The sequence below is a fragment of the Mesoplodon bidens genome, assembly GCF_964165515.1.
Source record: "Mesoplodon bidens genome assembly, chromosome: X".
Lineage (NCBI taxonomy): Eukaryota > Metazoa > Chordata > Mammalia > Artiodactyla > Ziphiidae > Mesoplodon > Mesoplodon bidens.
In genome coordinates, this window is record NC_138163.1 from 80,036,388 (window position 1) to 80,058,774 (window position 22,387).

The 22,387-nt window shown below is 38.2% G+C and overlaps 2 protein-coding genes across 4 annotated transcripts in view; both read left to right on the top strand.

The window, feature by feature from the left end:
- Positions 1-22,387, top strand: part of PHKA1 (phosphorylase kinase regulatory subunit alpha 1) — a 132,624-nt gene that overhangs the window by 79,753 nt on the left and 30,484 nt on the right. For all 3 annotated transcript variants that reach the window (XM_081221587.1, XM_081221588.1, XM_081221589.1), the window contains 4 exons: positions 7,542-7,651; positions 8,712-8,856; positions 17,571-17,649; positions 19,838-20,004. In XM_081221587.1, coding sequence (XP_081077713.1) covers positions 7,542-7,651; positions 8,712-8,856; positions 17,571-17,649; positions 19,838-20,004 — 501 coding nt within the window. The remainder of the gene's footprint in view (positions 1-7,541; positions 7,652-8,711; positions 8,857-17,570; positions 17,650-19,837; positions 20,005-22,387) is intronic.
- Positions 15,881-16,612, top strand: LOC308608471 (large ribosomal subunit protein eL31-like). The gene has a single exon (XM_081221590.1). The coding sequence runs from the start codon at positions 16,043-16,045 to the stop codon at positions 16,415-16,417; it is 375 nt and encodes a 124-aa protein (XP_081077716.1). The 5' UTR covers positions 15,881-16,042; the 3' UTR covers positions 16,418-16,612.

Genomic DNA, 22,387 nt, shown 5'->3' on the forward strand with positions numbered 1-22,387 from the left:
GCATAGGGTGTCCAGCACTGTAGCTTGCTGGTCGTTGAGTGAAGCTGGGTCTTGGCGTTGAGATGGAGATCTCTGGGAGATTTTTGCCGTTTGATATGATGTGGGGCAGGGAGGTCTCTTGTGGACCAGTGTCCTGAACTTGGCTCTCCCACCTCAGATGCACAGCGCTGATGCCTGGCTGGAGCACGAAGAGCCTTTCATCCACACGGCTCAGAATAAAAGGGAGAAAAAATAGAAAGAAAGAAAGCAAGAAAGAAAGAGACAGAGAGATAGAGAGGAAGGAAGGAAGGAAGGAAGGAAGGGAATAAGATAAAATAAAATAAAGTAAAATAAAATAAAATAATTAAAATAAAAACTAATTATTAAGAAAAAAAATTTTTAAGTAATAAAAAAAATGGACAGACAGAACCCTAGGACAAATGGTAAAAGTAAAGCTATAAAGACAGAAGCATACACATACACACTCACAAAAAGAGAAAAAGGGAAAATATATATATATATCTTTGCTCCCAAAGTCCATCTCCTCAATTTGGGATGATTCATTGTCTCTTCAGGTATTCCACAGATGCAGGGTACATCCAGTTAATTGTGGAGATTTAATCCTCTGCTCCTGAGGCTGCTGGGAGAGATGTCCCTTTCTCTTCTTTGTTCGCACAGCTCCCAGGGTTCATCTTTGGATTTGGACCCGCCTCTGCGTGTAGGTTGCCTGAGATCGTCTGTTCTTCGCTCAGACAGGTTGGGGTTAAAGGAGCAGCTGATTCGGGGGCTCTGGCTCACTCAGTTTGGGGGGAGGTAGGGGTACGGAGGCAGGGCGACCCAGCGGCGGCACAGGCTGGCGTGACATTGCAATAGCCTGAGGCGTGCGGTGTGTTCTCCTGGGGAACTTTTCCCTGGATCACGGGACCCTGGCAGTGGCGGGCTGCACAGGCTCCTGGGAGGGGAGGTGTGGATAGTGACCTATGCTTGCACACAGTCTTCTTGGTGGTTGCAGCAGCAACCTTAACGTCTCATGCCTGTCTCTGGGGTCCACGCTGATAGTCGCGGCTCGCGCCCGTCTCTGGAGCTCCTTTAAGCGGTGCTCTTAATCCCCTCTCCTCGCGCACCATGAAACAGAGAGGCAAGAAAAGGTCTCTTGCCTCTTCGGCAGCTCCAGACTTTTTCCGGACTCACTTCCAGCTAGCTGTAGCGCACTAACCCCTTCAGGCTGTTTTTGTGCAGCCAACCCCAGTCCTCTCCCTGGGATCCGACTGAAGCCCGAGCCTCAGCTTCCAGCCCCTGCCTGCCCCGGCGGGTGAGCAGACAAGGCTCTCGGTTTGGTGAGTGCTGGTCAGCAGCGATCCTCTGTGCGTGAATCTCTCTGCTTTGCACTCCACACCCGTGTTGCTGCGCTCTCCTCCCTGGCTCCGAAGCTCCCCACCTCCACCACCCGCAGTCTCCGCCCGCGAAAGGGGCTTCCTAGTGTGTGGAAACCTTTCCTCCTTCACAGATCCCTCCCACTGGTGCAGGTCCCGTGCCTATTCTTTTGTCTCTGTTTTTTGTTTTTTCTTTTGCACTACCCAGGTACGTGGGGAGTTTCTTTCCTTTTGGGAGGTCTGAGGTCTTCTGCCACCGTTCAGTAGGTGTTCTGTAGGAGCTGTTATACATGTAGATGTATTTCTAATGTATTTGTGGAGACGAAGGTGATGTCCGCGTCTTATTCCTCTGCCATCTTGAAGCTCCTCTAAACTGACGAGGTTTTTCTTCAGCTTTGTAGAGGCGTAGTTTACCCTGATAAGTTTGTTGATCAGAATAGCTTTTGCAGCTGGTTCTTTGAGAAGATAAACAAAATTGACAAACCATTAGCCAGACTCATCAAGAAAAAAGGGAGAAAACTCAAATCAATAGAATTAGAACTAAAAAAAGAGAAGTAACAACAGACACTGCAAAAATACAAAAGATCGTAAGATTTTACTTAAAGCAACTCTGTGCCAATAAAATGGGCAACCGGAAGAAATGGGCAAATTTTTAGAAATGCACAAGCTGCCAACACTGAATCAGGAAGAAATAGAAAATATGAACAGACCAATCACAAGCAGTGAAATTGAATCTGTGATTAAAAATCTTCCAACAAACAAAAGCCCAGGACCAGATGGCTTCACAGGCGAATTGTACCAAACATTTAGAGAAGAGCTAACACCTTTCCTTCTCCAACTCTTCCAAAATATAGCAGAGGGAGGAACACTCCCAAACTCCTTCTAGGAGGCCACCATCACCATGATACCAAAACCAGACAAGGATGTCACAAAGAAAGAAAACTACAGGCCAATATCACTGATGAACATAGATGCAAAAATCCTCAACAAAATACTAGCAAACAGAATCCAACAGCACATTAAAAGGATCATACACTATGATCAAGTGGGGTTTATTCCAGGAATGCAAGGATTCTTCAATATATGCAAATCAATCAACATGATACACCATATTAACAAATTGAAGGAGATAAACCATATGATCATCTCAATAGATGCAGAGAAAGCTTTCGACAAAGTTCAACACCCATTTATGATAAAAACCCTGCAGAAAGTAGGCTTAGAGGGAACTTTCCTCAACATAATAAAGGCCATATATGACAAACCCACAGCCAACATCGTCCTCAATGGTGAAAAGCTGAAAGCATTTCCACTGAGATCAGGAACAAGACAAGGTTCCCCACTCTCACCACTCTTAGTCAACATAGTTTTGGAAGTTTTAGCCACAGCAATCAGAGAAGAAAAGGAAATAAAAGGAATCCAAATCGGAAAAGAAGAAGTAAAGCTGTCACTGTTTGCAGGTGACATGATACTATACATAGAGAATCCTAAAGATGCTACCAGAAAACTACTAGAGCTAATCAATGAATTTGGTAAAGTAGCAGGATACAAAATTGATGCACAGAAATCCCTGGCATTCCTATACACTAATGATGAAATATCTGAAAGTGAAATTAAGGAAAAACACCCATTTACCATTGCAACAAAAAGAATAAAATATCTAGGAATAAACCTACCTAAGGAGACAAAAGGCCTGTATGCAGAAGATTATAAGACACTGATGAAAGAAATTAAAGATGATACAAATAGATGTAGAGATATACCATGTTCCTTGATTGGAAGAATCAATATTGTGAAAATGTCTCTACTATCCAAAGCAATCTACAGATTCAATGCAATGCCCATCAAACTACCACTGCCATTTTTCACAGAAGTAGAACAAAAAATTTCAAAATTTGGAAACACAAAAGACCCCGAATAGCCAAACCAATCTTCAGAACGAAAAACGAAGCTGGAGGAATCAGATATCCTGACTTCAGACTATACTACAAAGCTACAGTAATCAAGACAGTATGGTACCGGCACGAAAACAGAAAGATAGATCAATGGAACAGGATAGAAAGCCCAGAGATAAACCCACGCACATATGGTCACCTTATCTTTGACAAAGGAGGCAGGAATGTACAGTGGAGAAAGGACAGCCTCTTCAATAAGTGGTACTGGGAAAACTTGACAGGTATATGTAAAAGTATGACATTAGATCAATCCCTAACACCATACACAAAAATAAGCTCAAAATGGATTAAAGACCTCAATGTAAGGCCAGATACTATCAAAGTCTTAGAGGAAAACATAGGCAAAACACTCTGTGACATAAATCACACCAAGATTCTTTTTGACCCATGTCCTAGAGAAATGGAAATAAAAACAAAAATAAACAAATGGGACCTAATGAAACTTCAAAGCTTTTGCACAGCCAAGGAAACCATAAACAAGATGAAAAGACAACCCTCAGAATGGGAGAAAATATTTTGCAAATGAAGCAAGTGACAGAGGATTAATCTCCAAAATTTTTAAGCAACTCATGTAGCTATATAGCAAGAAAACAAACAGCTCAATCCACAAATGGGCAGAATATCTAAACGGACATTTCTCCAAAGAACATATACAGACTGCCAACAAACACATGAAAGAATGCTCAACATCACTGATCATTAGAGAAATGCAAATCAAAACTACGATGAGATATCATCTCACACCAGTCAGAATGGCCCTCATCAAAAAATCTAGAATCAATAAATGCTGGAGAGGGTGTGGAGAAAAGGGAACACTCTTGCACTGCTGGTGGGAATGTGAATTGGTACAGCCACTATGGAGAACAGTATGTCAGTTCCTTAAAAAACTACAAATAGAACTACCATATGACACAGCAATCCCACTACTGGACTATACCCGGAGAAAACCATAATTCAAAAAGAGACATGTACCAAAATGTTCATTGCAGCTCTATTTACAATAGCCCAGAGATGGAAACAACCTAAGTGTCCATCATCGGATGAATGGATAAAGAAGATATGGCATATATATACAATGGAATATTACTCAGCCATAAAAAGAAACGAAATTGAGCTATTTGTAATGAGGTGGATTGACCTAGAGTCTGTCATACAGAGTGAAGTAAGTCAGAAAGAGAAAGACAAATACCGTATGCTAACATATATATGGAATTTAAGGGAAAAAATGTCATGAAGAGCCTAGGGGTAAAACAGGAATAAAGACACAGACCTACTTGAGAATGGACTTGAGGATATGGGGAGGGGGAAGGGTAAGCTGTGACAAAGCGAGAGAGAGGCATGGACATATATACACTACCAAGCGTAAGGTAGATAGCTAGTGGGAAGCAACCCCATAGCACAGGGAGATCAGCTTGGTGCTTTGTGACCGCCTGGAGGGGTGGTGTAGGGAGGGTGGGAGGAAGGTAGACGCAAGAGGGAAGGGTTATGGGAACAGATGTATATGTATAACTGATTCACTTTGTTATAAAGCAGAAACTAATAAAGAAGAAAAAAAAAGATGCTACCAGAAAACTACTAGAGCTATTCAATGAATTTGGTAGAGTAGCAGGATACAAAATTAATGCACAGAAATCCCTGGCATTCCTATACACTAATGATGAAATATCTGAAAGTGAAATTAAGGATACACACCCACTTACCATTGCAACAAAAAGAATAAAATATCTAGGAATAAACCTACCTAAGTAGACAGAAGACCTGTATGCAGAAAATTATAAGATACTGATGAAAGAAATTAAAGATGATACAAATAGATGGAGAGATATACCATGTTCTTGTATTGGAAGAATCACCATTGTGAAAATAACTCTACTACCCAAAGCAATCTATAGATTCATTGCAATCCCTATCAAACTACCACTGGGGCTTCCCCGGTGGCGCAGTGGTTGAGAGTCCACCTGCCGATGCAGGGGACGCGGGTTCGTGCCCCGGTCCGGGAAGATCCCACATGCCGCGGAGCGGCTGGGCCCGTGAGCCATGGCCGCTGAGCCTGCGTGTCCGGAGCCTGTGCTCCACAACGGGAGAGGCCACAACTGTGAGAGGCCTGCGTACCACAAAAAAAAAACAAACAAACAAAAAAAAAAAACTACCACTGGCATTTTTCACAGAAGTAGAACAAAAATTTCACAATTTGTTTGGAAACACAAAAGACCCCGAATAGCCAAAGCAATCTTGAGAATGAAAAATGGATCTGGAGGAATTAGGCTCCCTGACTTCAGACTATACAACAAAGCTACAGTAATCAAGACAGTATGGTACTGGCACAAAAATAGAAATATAGATCAATGGAACAGGATAGAAAGTCCAGAGATAAACCCACGCACATATGGTCACCTTATCTTTGATAAAGAATGCAGGAATGTATAGTGGAGAAAGAACAGCCTCTTGAGTAAGTGGTGTTGGGAAAACTGGACAGGTACATGTAAAAGTATGAGATTAGAACACTCCCTAACACCATACACAAAAATAAGCTCAAAATGGATTAAAGACCTAAATGTAAGGCCAGAAACTATCAAACTCTCAGAGGAAAACATAGGCAGAACCCTCTATGACATAAATCACAGCAAGATCCTTTTTGACCCAGCTCCTAGAGAAATGGAAATAAAAACAGAAGTAAACAAATGGGACCTAATGAAAATTAAAAGCTTTTGCACAGCAAAGGAAACCATAAACAAGACGAAAAGACAACCGTCAGAATGGGAGAAAATATTTGCAAATGAAGCAACTGACAAAGGATTAATCTTCAAAATTTACAAGCAGCTCATGCAGCTCTATATCAAAAAAACAAACAACCTAATCCAAAAATGGGCAGAAGACCTAAATAGACATTTCCCCAAAGAAGATATACAGATTGCCAACAGACACATGAAAGGATGCTGAACATCATTAATCAGTATAGAAATGCAAATCAAAGCTACAATGAGATATCATCTCACACCGATCAGAATGGCCATCATCAAAAAATCTAGAAACAATAAATGCTGGAGAGGGTGTGGAGAAAAGGGAACACTCTTACACTGCTGGTGGGAATGTGAATTGGTACAGCCACTATGGAGAACAGTATGTCAGTTCCTTAAAACACTACAAATAGAACTACCATATGACCCAGGAATCCCACTACTGGGCATATACCCTTTGAAAACCATAATTCAGAAAGAGTCATGTACCAAAATGTTCATTGCAGCTCTGTTTACAATAGCCAGGAGATGGAAACAACCTAAGTGTCCATCATCGGATGAATGGATAAAGAAGATGTGGTACATATATACAATGGAATATTACTCAGCCATATAAAAAACGAATTTGAGTTATTTGTAGTGAGGTGGATGGACCTAGAGTCTGTCATACAGAGTGAAGTAAGTCAGAAAGAGAAAGACAAATTCCGTATGCTAACACATATATATGGAATTTAAGAAAAAAAATGTCATGAAGAACCTAGGGGTAAGATGGGAATAAAGACACAGACCTACTAGAGAATGGACTTGAGGATGTGGGGAGGGTAAGGGTAAGCTGTGACAAAGTGAGAGAGTGGTATGGACATATATAGACTACCAGACGTAAAATAGATAGCTAGTGGGAAGCAGCTGCATAGCCCAGGGAGATCAGCTCGGTGCTTTGTGACCGCCTGGATGGGTGGTATCAGGAGGGTGGGAAGGAGGGAGACCCAAGAGTGAGGAGATATGGGATCATATGTATATGTATAACTGATTCACTTTGGTAAAAGCCGAAAGTAACACACCATTGTAAAGCAGTTATACTCCAATAAAGATGTAAATAATAAATAAATAAATTTTAAAAAAGAAAGAAAAATTTAAAACAAAATCTTTAGAAAAAAAGAATAGCTTTTGCAATTTTCATGGGCTTTAAGAAAATTCAGTGAATTTGCTTATGAATATTGATAAGAACATTCTATCATTCATAGAACTCTTAACTTTTATATGCATCTAGATGATTTAGCTTCTTTATAAGAGCATACATTTCTTTAAGAACAGAGATAACTGCCTAGTCTTTCTCTTGGAAGTCCCCACAGTGCTTAGTATGGCCCTGTATATGACATGTACACTAATTTTGAGACAGAGTTTAGTTTGTTCAGTGAAGAAGTGTAAACTATTACAAAAATATTTGCTGATAGGATTTGCAAAAATACCTTGACCATTTCTCAATTCTATATCAGGATGCAACAGCAGAATGAAACTCAGTGGAAGACCCTACAGACACATGGGAGTCCTTGGAACTTCAAAACTCTATGACATTCGGAAAACTATCTTTACCTTCACTCCACAGGTGGGTGGACTGAGCTTTAATGTGCATTGAGATGAATGGAAGTAAAAGAGAAACACTATAGAAATAAAGCACTTAATGGCGTTGAGACAAGTGTCAGAGTTTCACGGGACCTTGTATATATTAAGTTGCTCAGTAAATAGGGTTGGCCAAAAAGTTCGTTTGGGTTTTTTCCATAAGATGTTATGGAAAATCCTGAACGAACTTTTTGGCCAGCCCAATCTTTGTTGGGTTGGACTGAATTGATCTTGAAGCACAGAGCTATGCCAAGTGACATTGGCTACCAAGTGTAGTCCTGGGTGTTGCAGAAACAGTGATTAAGGATTTTATAAATGTTGGAGTACTTTTAAAAGTCCTCTTTATTAAAGATTAAACATAATACTGTATCCTTTATAAACAAAACATCGTCTTTTTTATTCAGCTACTGAATTAAGTGTTCTATTTGTTTTGGGGAAGGGCCCTTTTTACATGCCTAGAAATGTCTGATATCCTCTTCTAAACAAAAATGTCAGTACTGTTTTAGCCATGATTATACACTGTTTATTAGCCTGATGTTTATTACCCATATTATAATAGCAAGCCTTATTATATGTGTGTATAGGAGGATAAACTATTTTCTGGAAAGAAAGCTTAAGCTTTCTTTTGTCCTCTTACATCTGAAATAGTGCAACTGAGGTATAGATGAAAGAATAATGGGCCATAGATTCTATCTCTGATTTTATTTACCATTTGCTAGTCATATGACTTTGCGAATCTACTCAGTGTCTCTTGTCCTTATTTTTTTATCCATTAAAAAGGAGAAAAGCCCTCACTGGGTTGTTAGAATTAAATAAAATCATGTACTTGAAAACACTTTGTAAACTATAACACACTAAAAATGTCCAGAACTACTATATGTACCAGTAAGCCACCAGATACTTTGGGAAGAATTAGGCATTAAATTTGGAGGTATTGTTGCCCCTGTGATATCTTATATACCCTTGTGTATATGTGAGCACTTTGAAATATTATTTGATAGTTGTAAGGGTAAATTATTCTGAACTGTTATTTTCCTTTTTCTCAGTTTATAGACCAGCAACAGTTCTACCTGGCTCTGGACAACAACATCATAGTGGAAATGCTTAGAACAGATCTCTCCTATCTCTGTAGCCGCTGGAGAATGACAGGCCAGCCCACCATCACCTTCCCCATCTCACACAGCATGCTTGGTAAGGATGTATGAGGCAAGGAACGAATGTATTTTTAAAATAAGTCATGTGGTTAGCCCTTCAAAATCATAGAGCCACTGGAAAGCTACTTTTTGTCATTTATTCTTTCAGCAGTTTTTTTAAGCTCTTGTTTTGTGCAAGGCACTTTTCAAAGCACTGGGCATACATGGGGTGAATACGGCAGATGAGGTTTCTACTCTCACGGAGCTTATGTTTTAGAATAAATATGTAACAAATAAACCAATACACAAGAATATTTCAGGTGGTTTGAGAGCTATAATTCAAGAGATGTAATAGAATAACTTGTTTGGGGCTACTTCAGATAATTGGTTTCTAGGCCAATTTACAGAAACTTTATTAATATGATTCATTTTAAAGACAGTAATACTATATTCTGCATCTGTCTTACTCCAGTGGAGCATCAAGATTTTATAGATAAGTTCCTAGACTTCTCTTTGCAAGGCTTGCCTAACTGAAGCAATAAAATCTAGCAGGGAAAAGTAAAAAGCCTTTCAGTTTATCTTTCCTTTATTAGCTGGACTTCCTGACATTGCTTACTTGAAACTGAGTGAAAGGCTTTATTGTTCTTTCAATTCCTGGAGGACTAGAGCCAATACTGAAGCACTGCTTCCTTTCTGTATCTCTGCTGTTGCTTCCAAAGGCCTGTTTGTACTACCAAAGTACATAGAATTCCTTTTCATTAGAGAAGAATCCTTTGTCATAAATCATTCAAAGTCCAGACAGACTGTTAGGGATTTTGGTCACATCTCTAAAGTGCTTCAAAAGCACAGGAGTTGAGGAAGTAGGGTAGTCTTTCTTCTTTTTGTCTTTCTTCTTTATTTATTTATTTATTTATTTATTTATTTTTGCGGTACACGGGCCTCTCACTGTTGTGGCCTCTCCCGTTGCGGAGCACAGGCTCCGGACGCACAGACTCCGCGGCCACGGCTCACAGGCCCAGCCGCTCCGCGGCATGTGGGATCTTCCCAGACCGGGGCACGAACCCATGTCCCCTGCATCGGCAGGTGGACTCTCAACCACTGCGCCACCAGGGAAGCCCTCTTCTTTATTTAAAACAATTAACAAGTGCCCATTTAATAACTACTGTGTTCCCAGAACTGCCTTTAGAAAGTATAAAGGATTAAGGAAAGTATAAAAAGTCTAATTGGAGAAACAAAGCTAATTCACAAAATTAATAGAAAACAATTCAAGACAGTATATAAAGAAGTACAAAACCATTAGATTAGTATTTTACAATGACAGTGATCAAGTTGTCAAAGAAAATTTCTTGACTAGGTGGGACTTATCCAGGCTTTTTGGGATGTGTAGTATTCATATGCGAGGAGAGAAGAAGGAAAGGTACTTTAGGTGAGGGAAAAAATACCATGAGTGAAGCCTGGAGGGCAGGGATGCCCTTGACTTGTGAGTGGACAGTGAAGAGGCCAAGCTGAATAGAGTGGACCTTTCATGTTGGAATATAATTATCAACAAAATTGGATTAGTAAAATAGGGTCAGATTATGAAGACCTTGAAAATAAGCAGAGAAATTTAAAACAAATTGTCTCAGAAGTCTGAAGCTATTAAAAGTTTTTGAGCAAGGAGTGATATGATGAAAGTGATATTTAGGGAATATTGACTTAGTGACAGTATACACTATAGTTAGACGAATCTGATATCAAGGAAACTAATCCAAGTATGAGGTGATGAGAAGATACACTGGATTGATGATAGTAAAAATTGAGTGGGAAAGAAGGATACAGAGTCATTTTAAACACCACCTGCAAGTCAGGTGTTGGCTGACTAGATATGAGATATGAATCAAGACAATGCCAACATTTAGAGAGACTAGGTATATAATGCTGCCATTGATAAAAGCAGAGAAATTATAAAGGAAGATGCCAGTTATAAAGGGACATGTTGAGTTTGTAGTGACAAAGAGGTTTCAAAATTGAAATGCCTAATAGTTGGGATGAGATATACAACCATAGCTTGGGAAGAAGAATAAAATTAAGATCTAGATTTAAGTCACAAAGTTTTGATACTTGGTACATGGTCACACAACAAAAAACAGAAGTATCAATAGCAATAATAACTGCAGTGTTTATTGAGCACTTTCTCTGTGCCATGCACTGAGCTAAGTGCTTTCAGTGCATTATTTTGACATCTCTACAACAACCCTATTCAGGTAGGTACTATTAATAGCCCCCATTTTATAGATGAAGAAGGTGACTCATTGTGTAGTCACAAAGCTAGTAAGCAACAGAATCAGGCCTCAAACCAGGTCTGTCAGTCTCCAAAATGTACATTACTAATAGCTGTGTATTTTTGTCAGGGAAAACATTGTGCTGGTGAAATGAGAATGAACATATTAGTGATCACATTAAAATGTGAATTAGTTAAATTCTCATATTAAATACAGATTCCTAGGATAGGTAAAAGCAAAATCTAGCTAGATGCTACTTACAAAAGCTATCCCTAAAATAAAATTGTATGGAAAAACAGAAAATAAAGGAAGACATAAAGATATATCATGTAAATGCTAACAAAAAGAAAGCAGTTATGGCAATATTAATATCAAAAATAGCAAACAGAATTCAAGGCACAAATCAGTAAATGGGATATAAAGGATATTTTATATTGATAAGAGTTATAGTACATGAACACGGTGGAACATTTATAAATTTTTATCTACTGAAGAATATCAGTGAAATGCATGAAGCAGATATTTAGGAAAACTTAAGGACAATATGATAAATCCATTGTACAGTCATAGTGGGAAACTATAACATACCTCTATCATAATGTCACAGATCCATTATACAAAATAATTAAAGATATAGAGGATTAACAGACTTGATTTTTGTGTTTATGGGTGTATGTGAAAGTATACCCAGAAAGACAGAATACACAAAGAATGTTTATTTTTTAAAAGTAGAAATAATATAGTTGATATTGCCAGACATAGCACATAAAATTAATTAAAACAAAAATAATATCTTAAAAACCTGACCATGAAGGAATTAATATTTTTGCAAATAATTCTTTGATTAAAGAGGAAATCAAATTTAAAATTATATAGTGTTTTAAAATGAAAAATGATACCACTACTAATCAAAACTTAAGAGATTTGGCCAAAGTCATATTTAGAAATTTTCATATTCTTGAATATTTTCACTTTTGAAAAAAAAAAGAGTTCTGTTTCCAGACAAAAAGGAATAGACCCACTTCTCCCTATTCTTCCTGCTAAGTACAGCTAAAAACCCTGGACATTACTATAATACAAACATAAGAAGACTCTGAAAGTTGGAAAAAAGAAGGGAGACTGGCTAGGGACTTTGAACCTAAGAAATGACACAGCAGTGAATTTCCTGAGTTTTCCTTCTGCCTCATGTATCCTGGACTGGGTGCTGGAGAAGTTATCATCCCAGAAACACAAATGGGTATAGATTTTAAAAGATCCAGGAAAGACCTTCTCCCTCTAGCTAAAGGAACAGGAAAGGGACAGCCTAGCCAGACAGAAAACTTCTAGACAATAAATGTGTTCTAATCTACCCAAATACCACAGAAAAAAACTACAGCCCCATTCCCATCCCTATCAGCGAGGCTGTGTGGGGAACTACTGCCTTCACACAGCTGTGAAGAGGTGCCCCCTCCCTCCTTACAGATAGTGTCTGAGAAGAACTAGTGGGGAGCTTAGACTTTCATCCTTACTGAACAGTAGAGGAACTCTTTCCACACCCACCTAGTAGTAACAAGGCAGTGCTCCCTTCCCTGCTGCACAATATCAGAGGAGACTTGTTGAATCAGAAGATTTAATAAGATCCACAGTCTTGTAAGATGATACCCCAAATTTCCAGAATACAATAGAAAATCATTCATACCAATGCCCAGGAAAATCTCAACTTCAATGAGAAAAGATGATCAACATATACCAATACCAGGATGACAAAGATGTTGGAATTACAACAAAGATTTTAAGGCAGTCATCATAAAAATACTTTACCAAGCAATTACAACCACACTTTAAACTTTAAAGTAGGAAGTCTCGGCAAAGAAATTGAAGAGATGGAGAACCAAATGAAAGTTTTAGAATTGAAAACTATAATAACTGAAATGAAAAACTTACCAGATAGGCTCAGTAGCAGAAGAAAATAGACTGAACTTGAAGATAGAACTATAGAAGTGAACAAGAGTAAAAACAGACTGAAAAATATGAACAGAGCCTCAGAGACCTATGGGACTAATAATGAAACATCTAGCATTCATGTTATCAGTCCCAGAAGGAGAGGAAAAAGAATATAGGGCTGAAGAAAGTATTCCAACTAATTATGGCTGAAAAAAATGGCAAAAGGCATAAACCTACAGATTCAAAAAGCTGAGAAGGTTCCAAACAGGAAAAACCCAAAGAAATTCATGCCAAAACATAATGATCAAACTCCTGAAAATTAAAGAAAAAGAAAAAATCCTGAAAGCAGTAAGAGAAATGATACATTGTCTATGTGGGAAAACAACTAGAATGACAGCAGATCTTATCAAAAACCCTGGAGAACAGAGGGAAGTGGCATAATATTTTTCAAGTGCTTAAAGAAAAGAATTAATAAACTAAGAATTCTGTATCCAGTTAAAATGTACTTGAAGAATAAAGGGAAAAAAGACATTCTCAGATGAAGCAAAACTAAATGAATTTGTCTGAAGGAGATCTGCTCTAAAAGAATAGCTTAAAGGAAGTTCTTGAAATAAAAAGGAAATAATGCAAGATGGAATGTTGGAACATCAAGCAAGAAAAACAACAGTTGAAAGAGTAAGAATACAGGTACAATAGACTTTCTCCACTTCAGTTTTCTAAATTATGTTTGACGTTTGAAGCAAAAATCATAACACTGTCTGATGTGGTTCTCAAAGTATGTAGAGGAGATCTTTAATGCAGTTATATATTGGGGGAGGTAAGGGACTGAAAAGGAAATAAGTTTTTTTTCAAGCATAAACATTGTAAAACAATTATACTCCAATAACGATGTAAAAAAAGGAAATAAGGTTTTTACACATCAGTTTAAACTCGTGAAATATTGACACTAACAGACAGTGATATATGTATAATGCATGTTTGTATATATCATGTAATACCTAGGGTAACCACTAAGAAGTCTATACAAGGAGATAAAGTAAAAAACACTATAGATAAATCAAAATGGAATTCTTGTGTTTCAGAAAGCAGGAAGAAAAAATAGAAGAACAGAGGAACAAACAAAACAATAAGTAAAATGGCAAACTCATTCCTAATATATTAATAATTACATTAACTGTAAATAGCCTAAATACACCAATTAAAAGACTGAGATTGGCAGAGTAGATTTAAAAATGACCCACATATATGCTGACTCCATGAGATTCACTTCATATGTAACAATATAGGTAGACTAGAATAAAATAATGGAAAAAATATGCCATGTAAAATTAATTTTAAAGATCAGAAGTGGCCATATTAATATCTGGTAAAATAGGCTTCAGAATAAAGAAAGAAAATATAGATAATAAAAATAATGTTAAGAATGAGGAAGGGGATATTGCAACAGAAATGGAGGAGTCTTTACAAATTATAAAAGAGTACCAAATACAATTTTATAAATCTAGATAAAGTTGACAAATTTCTAGAAAAGTAAATAATATAAGAATAAGCTTAAGAAATAGAGACACATATAGAGAACAGACTTATGGATACCAAGGGGGTGGGATGAATTGGGAGACTGAGATTGACATATATACACTACTATGTATAAAATAGATAACTAGGGCTTCCCTGGTGGCTCAGTGGTTGAGAGTCCGCCTGCCGATGCAGGGGACACGGGTTCGTGCCCCGGTCCGGGAAGATCCCACATGCCGCGGAGCGGCTGGGCCCGTGAGCCATGGCCGCTGAGCCTGCGCGTCCAGAGCCTGTGCTCCACAAAGGGAGAGGCCGCAACAGTGAGAGGCCCACGTACCGCAAAAAAAAAAAAAAAAAAAAAAACTAATGAGAACCTACTGTATAGCACAGGGAAACTATTCAGTGCTCTGTGGTGACCTAAATGGGAAGGAAATCTGACAAAGAGAGGGTATTTGTGTACGTAAAACTGATTCATTTTGCTGTACAGCAGAAACTAATACAACATTGCAAAGCAACTATACTCCAATAAAAATTAATTTTAAAAAAGAAAAAGCTTAATAAGAAATATGCATAAAACTATGTAAAAATTGTAAAGCTAATAAAAATCATAAAAGAAGATTTTAATTACTAGAGAGACATATCATGTTGCTTGATGGAAATAGTTAATATTGAGAAGATGTTCATTCTTATTAAATTAATCTATCAATGCAGTGAATTCCAAATCAAAATAAAGACAAATTTTTTTTTTTTTTTTCTTTTTGCGGTATGCGGGCCTCTCACTGTTGTGGCCTCTCCCGTTGCGGAGCACAGGCTCCGGATGCGCAGGCCCAGCGGCCATGGCTCACGGGCCCAGCCGCTCCGCGGCATATGGGATCCTCCCAGACCGGGGCACGAACCCGTATCCCCTGCATCGGCAGGCGGACTCTCAACCACTGCGCCACCAGGGAGGCCCTAAAGACAAATTTTTATGAACAAGCTGAATCTAAATTACATATGGAAGAGAAAATGTACAAGAATAACCAGATTTTTTAAAAACTAAAAACAAGAGAAGATAGATCCATTGGAATTACAATAATGATAAAGACAGCAATCCAAATAGCAGCAAAAGAATATAAATAAATACATTTGTGAAAATCATTCATTTAGGCCTGCTACTTTACATTTCATGCAAAATTAAATTCTAAATAGATTAAACAGCTAAGCAACAAGAAAAACTATAAAAGTATTAGAAGAAAGTATGGGAGAATGTTTTTGTGATCTTGGGCTGAAGAAAGCTGTACTTTGCAAGACACAGAAAGGAAAACTTGACAGATTTTAAAACATGAAAATCTAAATTAATCTGTTTCTAATTAAATATTTTATACAAAAATGAAGTGTGGTTGAGGCTGAAAGACAAATAATAAAGTAGATAAAATATTTGCCATACATATGATAGAGAAAAGGGTAACAGTCACAAAACATAAAGAGGCCTTGAAAGTCAATTGAAAAAAAAAGATTATTTATTAAAAACATGGGAAAAGAGCTTTCCAACCCAAGCCTGACAGAATGGCTCCTGCAAAGAAGGGTGGCGAGAAGAAGGGCCAGTCCGCCATCACCGAGGTGGTGACCAGAGAATACACTATCATCATTCACCAGCGCATCCGTGGAGTGGGTTTCAAGAAGCATGTCCCTCGGGCACTCAAAGAAATCTGGAAATTTGCCATGAAGGAGGTGGGAACTCCAGATGTATACATTGACACTGAGCTCAACAAAGCTGTCTGGGCCAAAGGAATAAGGAATATCCCATACCGTGTCCATGTGCGGTTGTCCAGAAAACATAATGAAGATGAAGATTCACCAAACAAGCTCTATACATTGGTTACCTACGTACCTGTCACCACTTTCAAAAATCTACAGACAGTTAATGTGGATGAGAACTAACGGTTGACTGTCAAAGTTTTCAAACCACCAAAAAAAAAAAAAATGGGAAAAGAACATGAACAGGCAGTTCATAAAAGAAATACAAATAGCCAGTCTATACATGAAAACATGCTCAATCTTACTAGTACTAAAATTAAAACAATGTATTTTTTAATGTATCAGATAAACAAAGATTAAAAAGATTTATTGGGGCTTCCCTGGTGGCGCAGTGGTTGAGAGTCCGCCTGCCGATGCAGGGGACACGGGTTCGTGCCCCGGTTCGGGAAGATCCCACATGATGTGGAGCGGCTGGGCCCGTGAGCCATGGCCGCTGAGCCTGGCGTCCGGAGCCTGTGCTCCACAAGGGGAGAGGCCACAACAGTGAGAGGCCCACATACAGCCAAAAAAAAAAAAAAAAAGATTTATTAATACCATTGTTGTTAAAGATGTGGGGAAACAATCACTTTCTATACTGATGGTAGACATAGTGGCACAACTTTTTAGTGTGCAGTTTGGCAGTCTATAAAGTTTTTAGTAAGTGTTCCCTTTGTTCTAACAGTTCTACTTGTAAGAATTTATCCTAAGGAAATAATAGAAAAATTGCATCACAGTGTTGCTTATAATACAACAGTCTAAATATCTGTTATGGAATCATTTTTAGCTTTTGCAAAGAATTAGTTAGAAAAAGTGGATCACAAAAGAGTATGTGTAGTATGATCCCCTTCACATAAAGTTGGATAATTGTTAGCCTTCTAAATATTTTTTATGCCTACCCACATACACACATGTAAACCAAAGCTCATTGGATGAGATCATGTATAAAATGTTCAGCACAGTACTTGGCACATAACATTCAGCAGATGGTTGCTGTTGTTATTATTGTCAGCATTCAGTAATCATTCTGTGTTCTGCAATCAGGCAATGTGCTAAGTACTTACAATAAATAAGATACTGTCTGTGAGGAACTCTCCACTCTTGGTCATCATCCCTTACCATTTCCCATTCTGCACAGCGTCATTGGCTCTCAGATGAAGTGTTGAAATACAGGGTGGTCAACGAGGACTGTCTCATTTGTACCATCACCACCAGAAAATTGGTTTAAAATAATTGAAAGATTCCCCTTATTTCAAAGTTAAAACCACAAAGATTGTTTTAAAATTCTCTTCATTTTAAGATGAAGATGGAACCAGCTTGAATTCAAGTATCCTGGCAGCACTCCGAAAAATGCAGGATGGCTATTTTGGTGGGGCAAGGTAAGTGACCTCTATCCACTCAGTAGTGAAATGAAGTGAAATTTGGATGCTGGGTATAGTAATGGTAGATTTGTGATGCCTTTCTCTGTATCTTTAGCAACATATACCCATCCTATTCCAGGAGCTGGTGTTTGATAGATTGAATCAAGGAATTTAATGTTAAAGAGAAGGGTTGGAATTTTTTCCCACCCTGTTCTTTGCCTACACCCCATAAATTCAGTGGATCAGGAAACTTACCCTGGAAGGAAGGAAGAATGGAAGGGAGGGAGGGAAGGAGGGAGGAAAGGAGGTTACTGGACTATTCAATTCTCACTGCTTTTCTTTTTTCCCTAAGTTTTTATTTTGAAAAATTTTAAGTAGACACAAATATGCAAGAATCTTATTGAATACCATATACCCTCCCTCAAGACTCACCTGTTGTTAACATCTGTACCACTAGTGTGTTCTCTCTCTCCCCCCTTCCTTCCTCTCCTCCCTCCCTTCCTCTCTTGTTCCCTACCCTTCTCCCTCTCTCACACATACATATGTGCACATGCACACATGCACACACACACACACAGGCACACACACTTTTTTCGCTAAAGTGTGTGAGAGTTAGTCAGAGATATCATGACTCTTCAACCCTAAATACTTCAGTTTCTGTCTTCTGAGAAAGAGGGCATTCTCATACATGACTACAATATAATCAGCACACTCAGAAAAGTTAATATTGATATGATACTATTATCTAATACAGAGTCCATATTCAAAATTACCCAGTTGTCTCAATAATGTTTTCCCATAGCTTTTTTCCCACTCCAGCTCCAATGAAAGATCACTCGTTGGCTTTTAGTTATTATATCTCCTTGATGTCTTTTAATCTAGAGCAATTCCCCAGCCGTTTGTGAATATTTCATTACAATTTTCATTACAATTTTAAAGAAAGATGGTCAGTTATTTTGCAGAATGTCTCTCAGTTTGTTTAAAATGTTATCTTCTGAGTCACTTTCCCCTGTCTGAGTTTACTCATTGGTGACCTCACAATGGACATGTCTATTGCTTGCCAGCCCTTCCATGGGGAGAGCACCTCTCTCCATATTCTTCATAATCCTCCATTCGTGTCTAGATTCCATTATCCTTTCTCCAACAGTCTTTGACCAAATGGCTTTAGCTTCCATGGATCAATCAGTTATTACTAAATGGGGTTGTAAAATCATGATTCTGTGTTTCTATCATTCTTTGTACATGTATTAGTTGGAATCCTGTTAAAAAAAAAAGCTCTCCCTTACCCCCTTTAATTTTGTAGTTTTATTGCCAGCATAGAGTCATAGATTCTTATTTTATTTTTATGTCATGCTTCATTCCATTGTCTATTTCAGTGTACATATTATTCAAGATCTGGCATGGACATATATACACTCCCAAACGTAAAATAGATAGCTAGTGGGAAGCAGCCGCATAGCACAGGGAGATCAGCTCAGTGCTTTGTGACCACCTAGAGGGGTGGGATAGGGAGAGTGGGAGGGAGGGAGACACAAGAGGGAAGAGATATGGGAACATATGCATATGTATAACTGATTCACTTTATTATAAAGCAGAAACTAACACACCGTTGTAAAGCAATTATATTCCAATAAAGATGTAAAAAAAAAATCTGGCCATTGGGAGCCCCCTCAAACTGACTTCTTTATCAAATCAGTACTATTGACTTTCCCTTTGGGTTTGGTTTTGCAATTGGCTTTATAAGTAGGGGAAGATATGGCTTACAATCTACTATAATTCTTTAAATTGTCAGATACCGTTTTTTTCTTTACAAAATGGTCTTTTTGAGTATTTTTTGAAATGATACGACAGATTTGTGGTGATTTATCTTCATTCTGTCCTAGCTTCTCTTGCAGCCAATGGAAGTTTTTGCCAGATATTTGGCATAGTTGGCAATGTAGTATGTGGCAATGAAAGAGATCAAAACTGATCTGCTGGTGGATTGTGAACCCATAATTGTAGTCTTTATTAACATAGTACCCTAACCTATACTACACTATGTCTAGGAGTGGTGTAAATTTTCACTTTTACAAAATTTGTACTAATGTATAAACGTTAGTAATCCCCCAACAGAACATTCTAGGTATCCTTTTTATCGCTCAACTGTGTTGTTTTGAAAATGATTTCCTCTGATTTTCTGTTTTCTATTTACCCTCTTAATTGTCAGGATTCAAACAGGTAAACTGTCAGAGTTTTTGACAACATCTTGCTGCACACATTTGAGCTTTATGGAACCTGGACCCGAGGGTAAATTGTATGGTGAAGATTATGATGACTATGATAATGAGCTGGAATCTGGTGACTGGATGAATGGCTATGGTTCAACCAGTAATGGTAAGGAGGCTTCATAAATGCACTGGCCTTGCTGGACAAGAATACAAAGTATTGTTGAGCATCCTCCTTAATATTTCTCCTGCCAGCAGTCTCACTCCTATTTAATACACCTAGATTTCTGCTTTTGTTTGGCTTCACTTTTCATTCTTCTACTTACCTTTGGTTTCTGGTCTAATATCCCTGTGGTGATTCTGGAGTATAGAGTTGGACTATCCCTTACTAAGGTTAGGGGAGATTTCTCTCCCAGGTACATAAAATGACTGATACTTTAAAACTGGGAGGAAGCAATGTTGAGTGAGAGATATTTGATCAAGTATGTAGTAGGAAAACTAGACATTTACGTACTGCTTTTTGACATTAAAAAGCATAAAAGTATAAAATTCCATCAGAGTTCTTTTATATAGAATATTATATAATCTATAATTTTATATTCTAGTACATTCTATATATTCTAATTTTATATAGTTCTTTTATATAGAATATTATAGGGGTACATCAGAATCTCTGGGGAGGTCTGCGTAGTTTGAAAAAGCCGATTTGGTGCGCCTATTGCTTTCATGTTACAACTAGACAAATAACGCAGAACAAAATCTAATTGGTTTCTACGAATACAAAGATGATATAGTGAGAAAGCATCGTGGGGGCCTGAGAAAAACCCTAAAGTGTTAAAATGCTGACCTAGGCAAGGCAAACATTACATTATTTGAATCCCACAGAGAGAAGGGCCAGTGGGAGTGAATTATTGTTCTAGTTATGTAAAACATGGTTTGTCTGCTTTCACTGTCTGGTTTTCTGACTGTTAGCCTATATCTTAAGGCAGCCAATTTCTTTATCTTAAGAGTGGTGTGTTGGAGAGAAGAAAAATAAATAAATTAGCTTTCCTCAGTGAGCTAGCAAGCATAATCTCATATACAATAAACCAAAACACTAGCAGTCAAAAGGACTGTTTTCTCATTTGGGCTCAGCATTTACTCACCTAAGTACCATTTAATTCACTCTGTTTTTATAAGACCTAAAATAGTGTGAATTTCTTTGTTTGATGAGTACATTAAATACAAGGTTATTTCCTGTTATCAGTAATACCCAAAGTCATGATATGTATCTGGCATAAGCTGAAATATTTTGAAAACCAAATAAGACTGATCATATATTGAGGTTGTTTGCTATTGCATAGGTAGTTGTGATTTACATCTGTAGCACTCATTCTCTTAGACTGCTTTCTTAAATATACCTCTTTAATGATATGTTTTTACTAAGCTTGATATTATGCATTCTGAGTCACTTTCCCCTGTCTGGGTTTACTCATTGGTGGCCTCACAATGGGCGTGTCTGTTGCTTGCCAGCTCTTCCATGGGGAGAGCGTTTCTCTCCATATTGTTCATAATCCTCTACTCAAGTGTCTAGATTGTACTCAAGGTTATAATATTTGTCATTAAGATGTCACTGAGTATGAGGTCCACTCCTGCAGCTCTGCTAGTTCCCATTAGTCACATCAGAGAACAGAAGGACATCTGGAGAGCTCCCCAGAGGTAATCAAAATCCAGATGATACATGACTGACGTAGCAAACTTCAGTATTGATCCAAACATTGGGCTTTTCCAACTATAAATGTTGCAGGTGTTCATGTAAAATCTGAAATGTTAAGCAGCCACAAGATATATGTATTTTTTTTTGTTTCCATTATCCGTAGTCAGAGATAATGTTATAGAAGGTGTTGGGGGGGAGGAAGAGACCAAGAGGATAAGGACTATATCTGTCTTCTTCAGCACTGAAACCTCAGCACCTAGTACACCACCTGGTCCATAGTGGGCAATAAATATTTGGTGAATAAATGAAGAGGGTAACAAAAAAGACCAATGTGTGGTCAGTAGTCCTTTTGACACCAGTGCCACATGGAGCTTGTTTTTTCTTTAGCAATTGTAGCTGCCATTTGTGGAATCTGTCTGTTTTCAGCTAGGCTCAATGTTTAGGAGAAGATTTTTGCCCTTCCCCACAAGTCTCCTCATACCAGTGAGACTCAAAGGGCCCTATTCTACTCCTCCACCACAACTGCCACCACCACTACCATCACGCACACATACATAGATTATGAAATGCTCCACCTGGCCTATAATAAGCTCATACTACTTTCAGGGAACCTAATATTGTCTCAACAAAGTTGAAGAACAGGTGGATCCTGGTAAATGGCCATAGTTTCTGAATAGTAAAGCTACGAGATTGTATAATGATCACCAACTATTTTCCCCCATGAGCTAAAACAACCTGGTTTTGGTGCTGTGTTGTGGGTGGGCACAGGAGCCAGTCATTCTGTTTGGTGGGGTAGATTGTGAAGTAACTAAAATGTTTATTTTTTTCTCTTCCCCCTCCCCCCACTAACCTTGCA

Excerpts from the sequence above, each read along its gene's own strand:
- LOC308608471 (XM_081221590.1), top strand. The coding sequence starts at position 16,043 with ATGGCTCCTGCAAAGAAGGGTGGCGAGAAGAAGGGCCAGTCCGCCATC.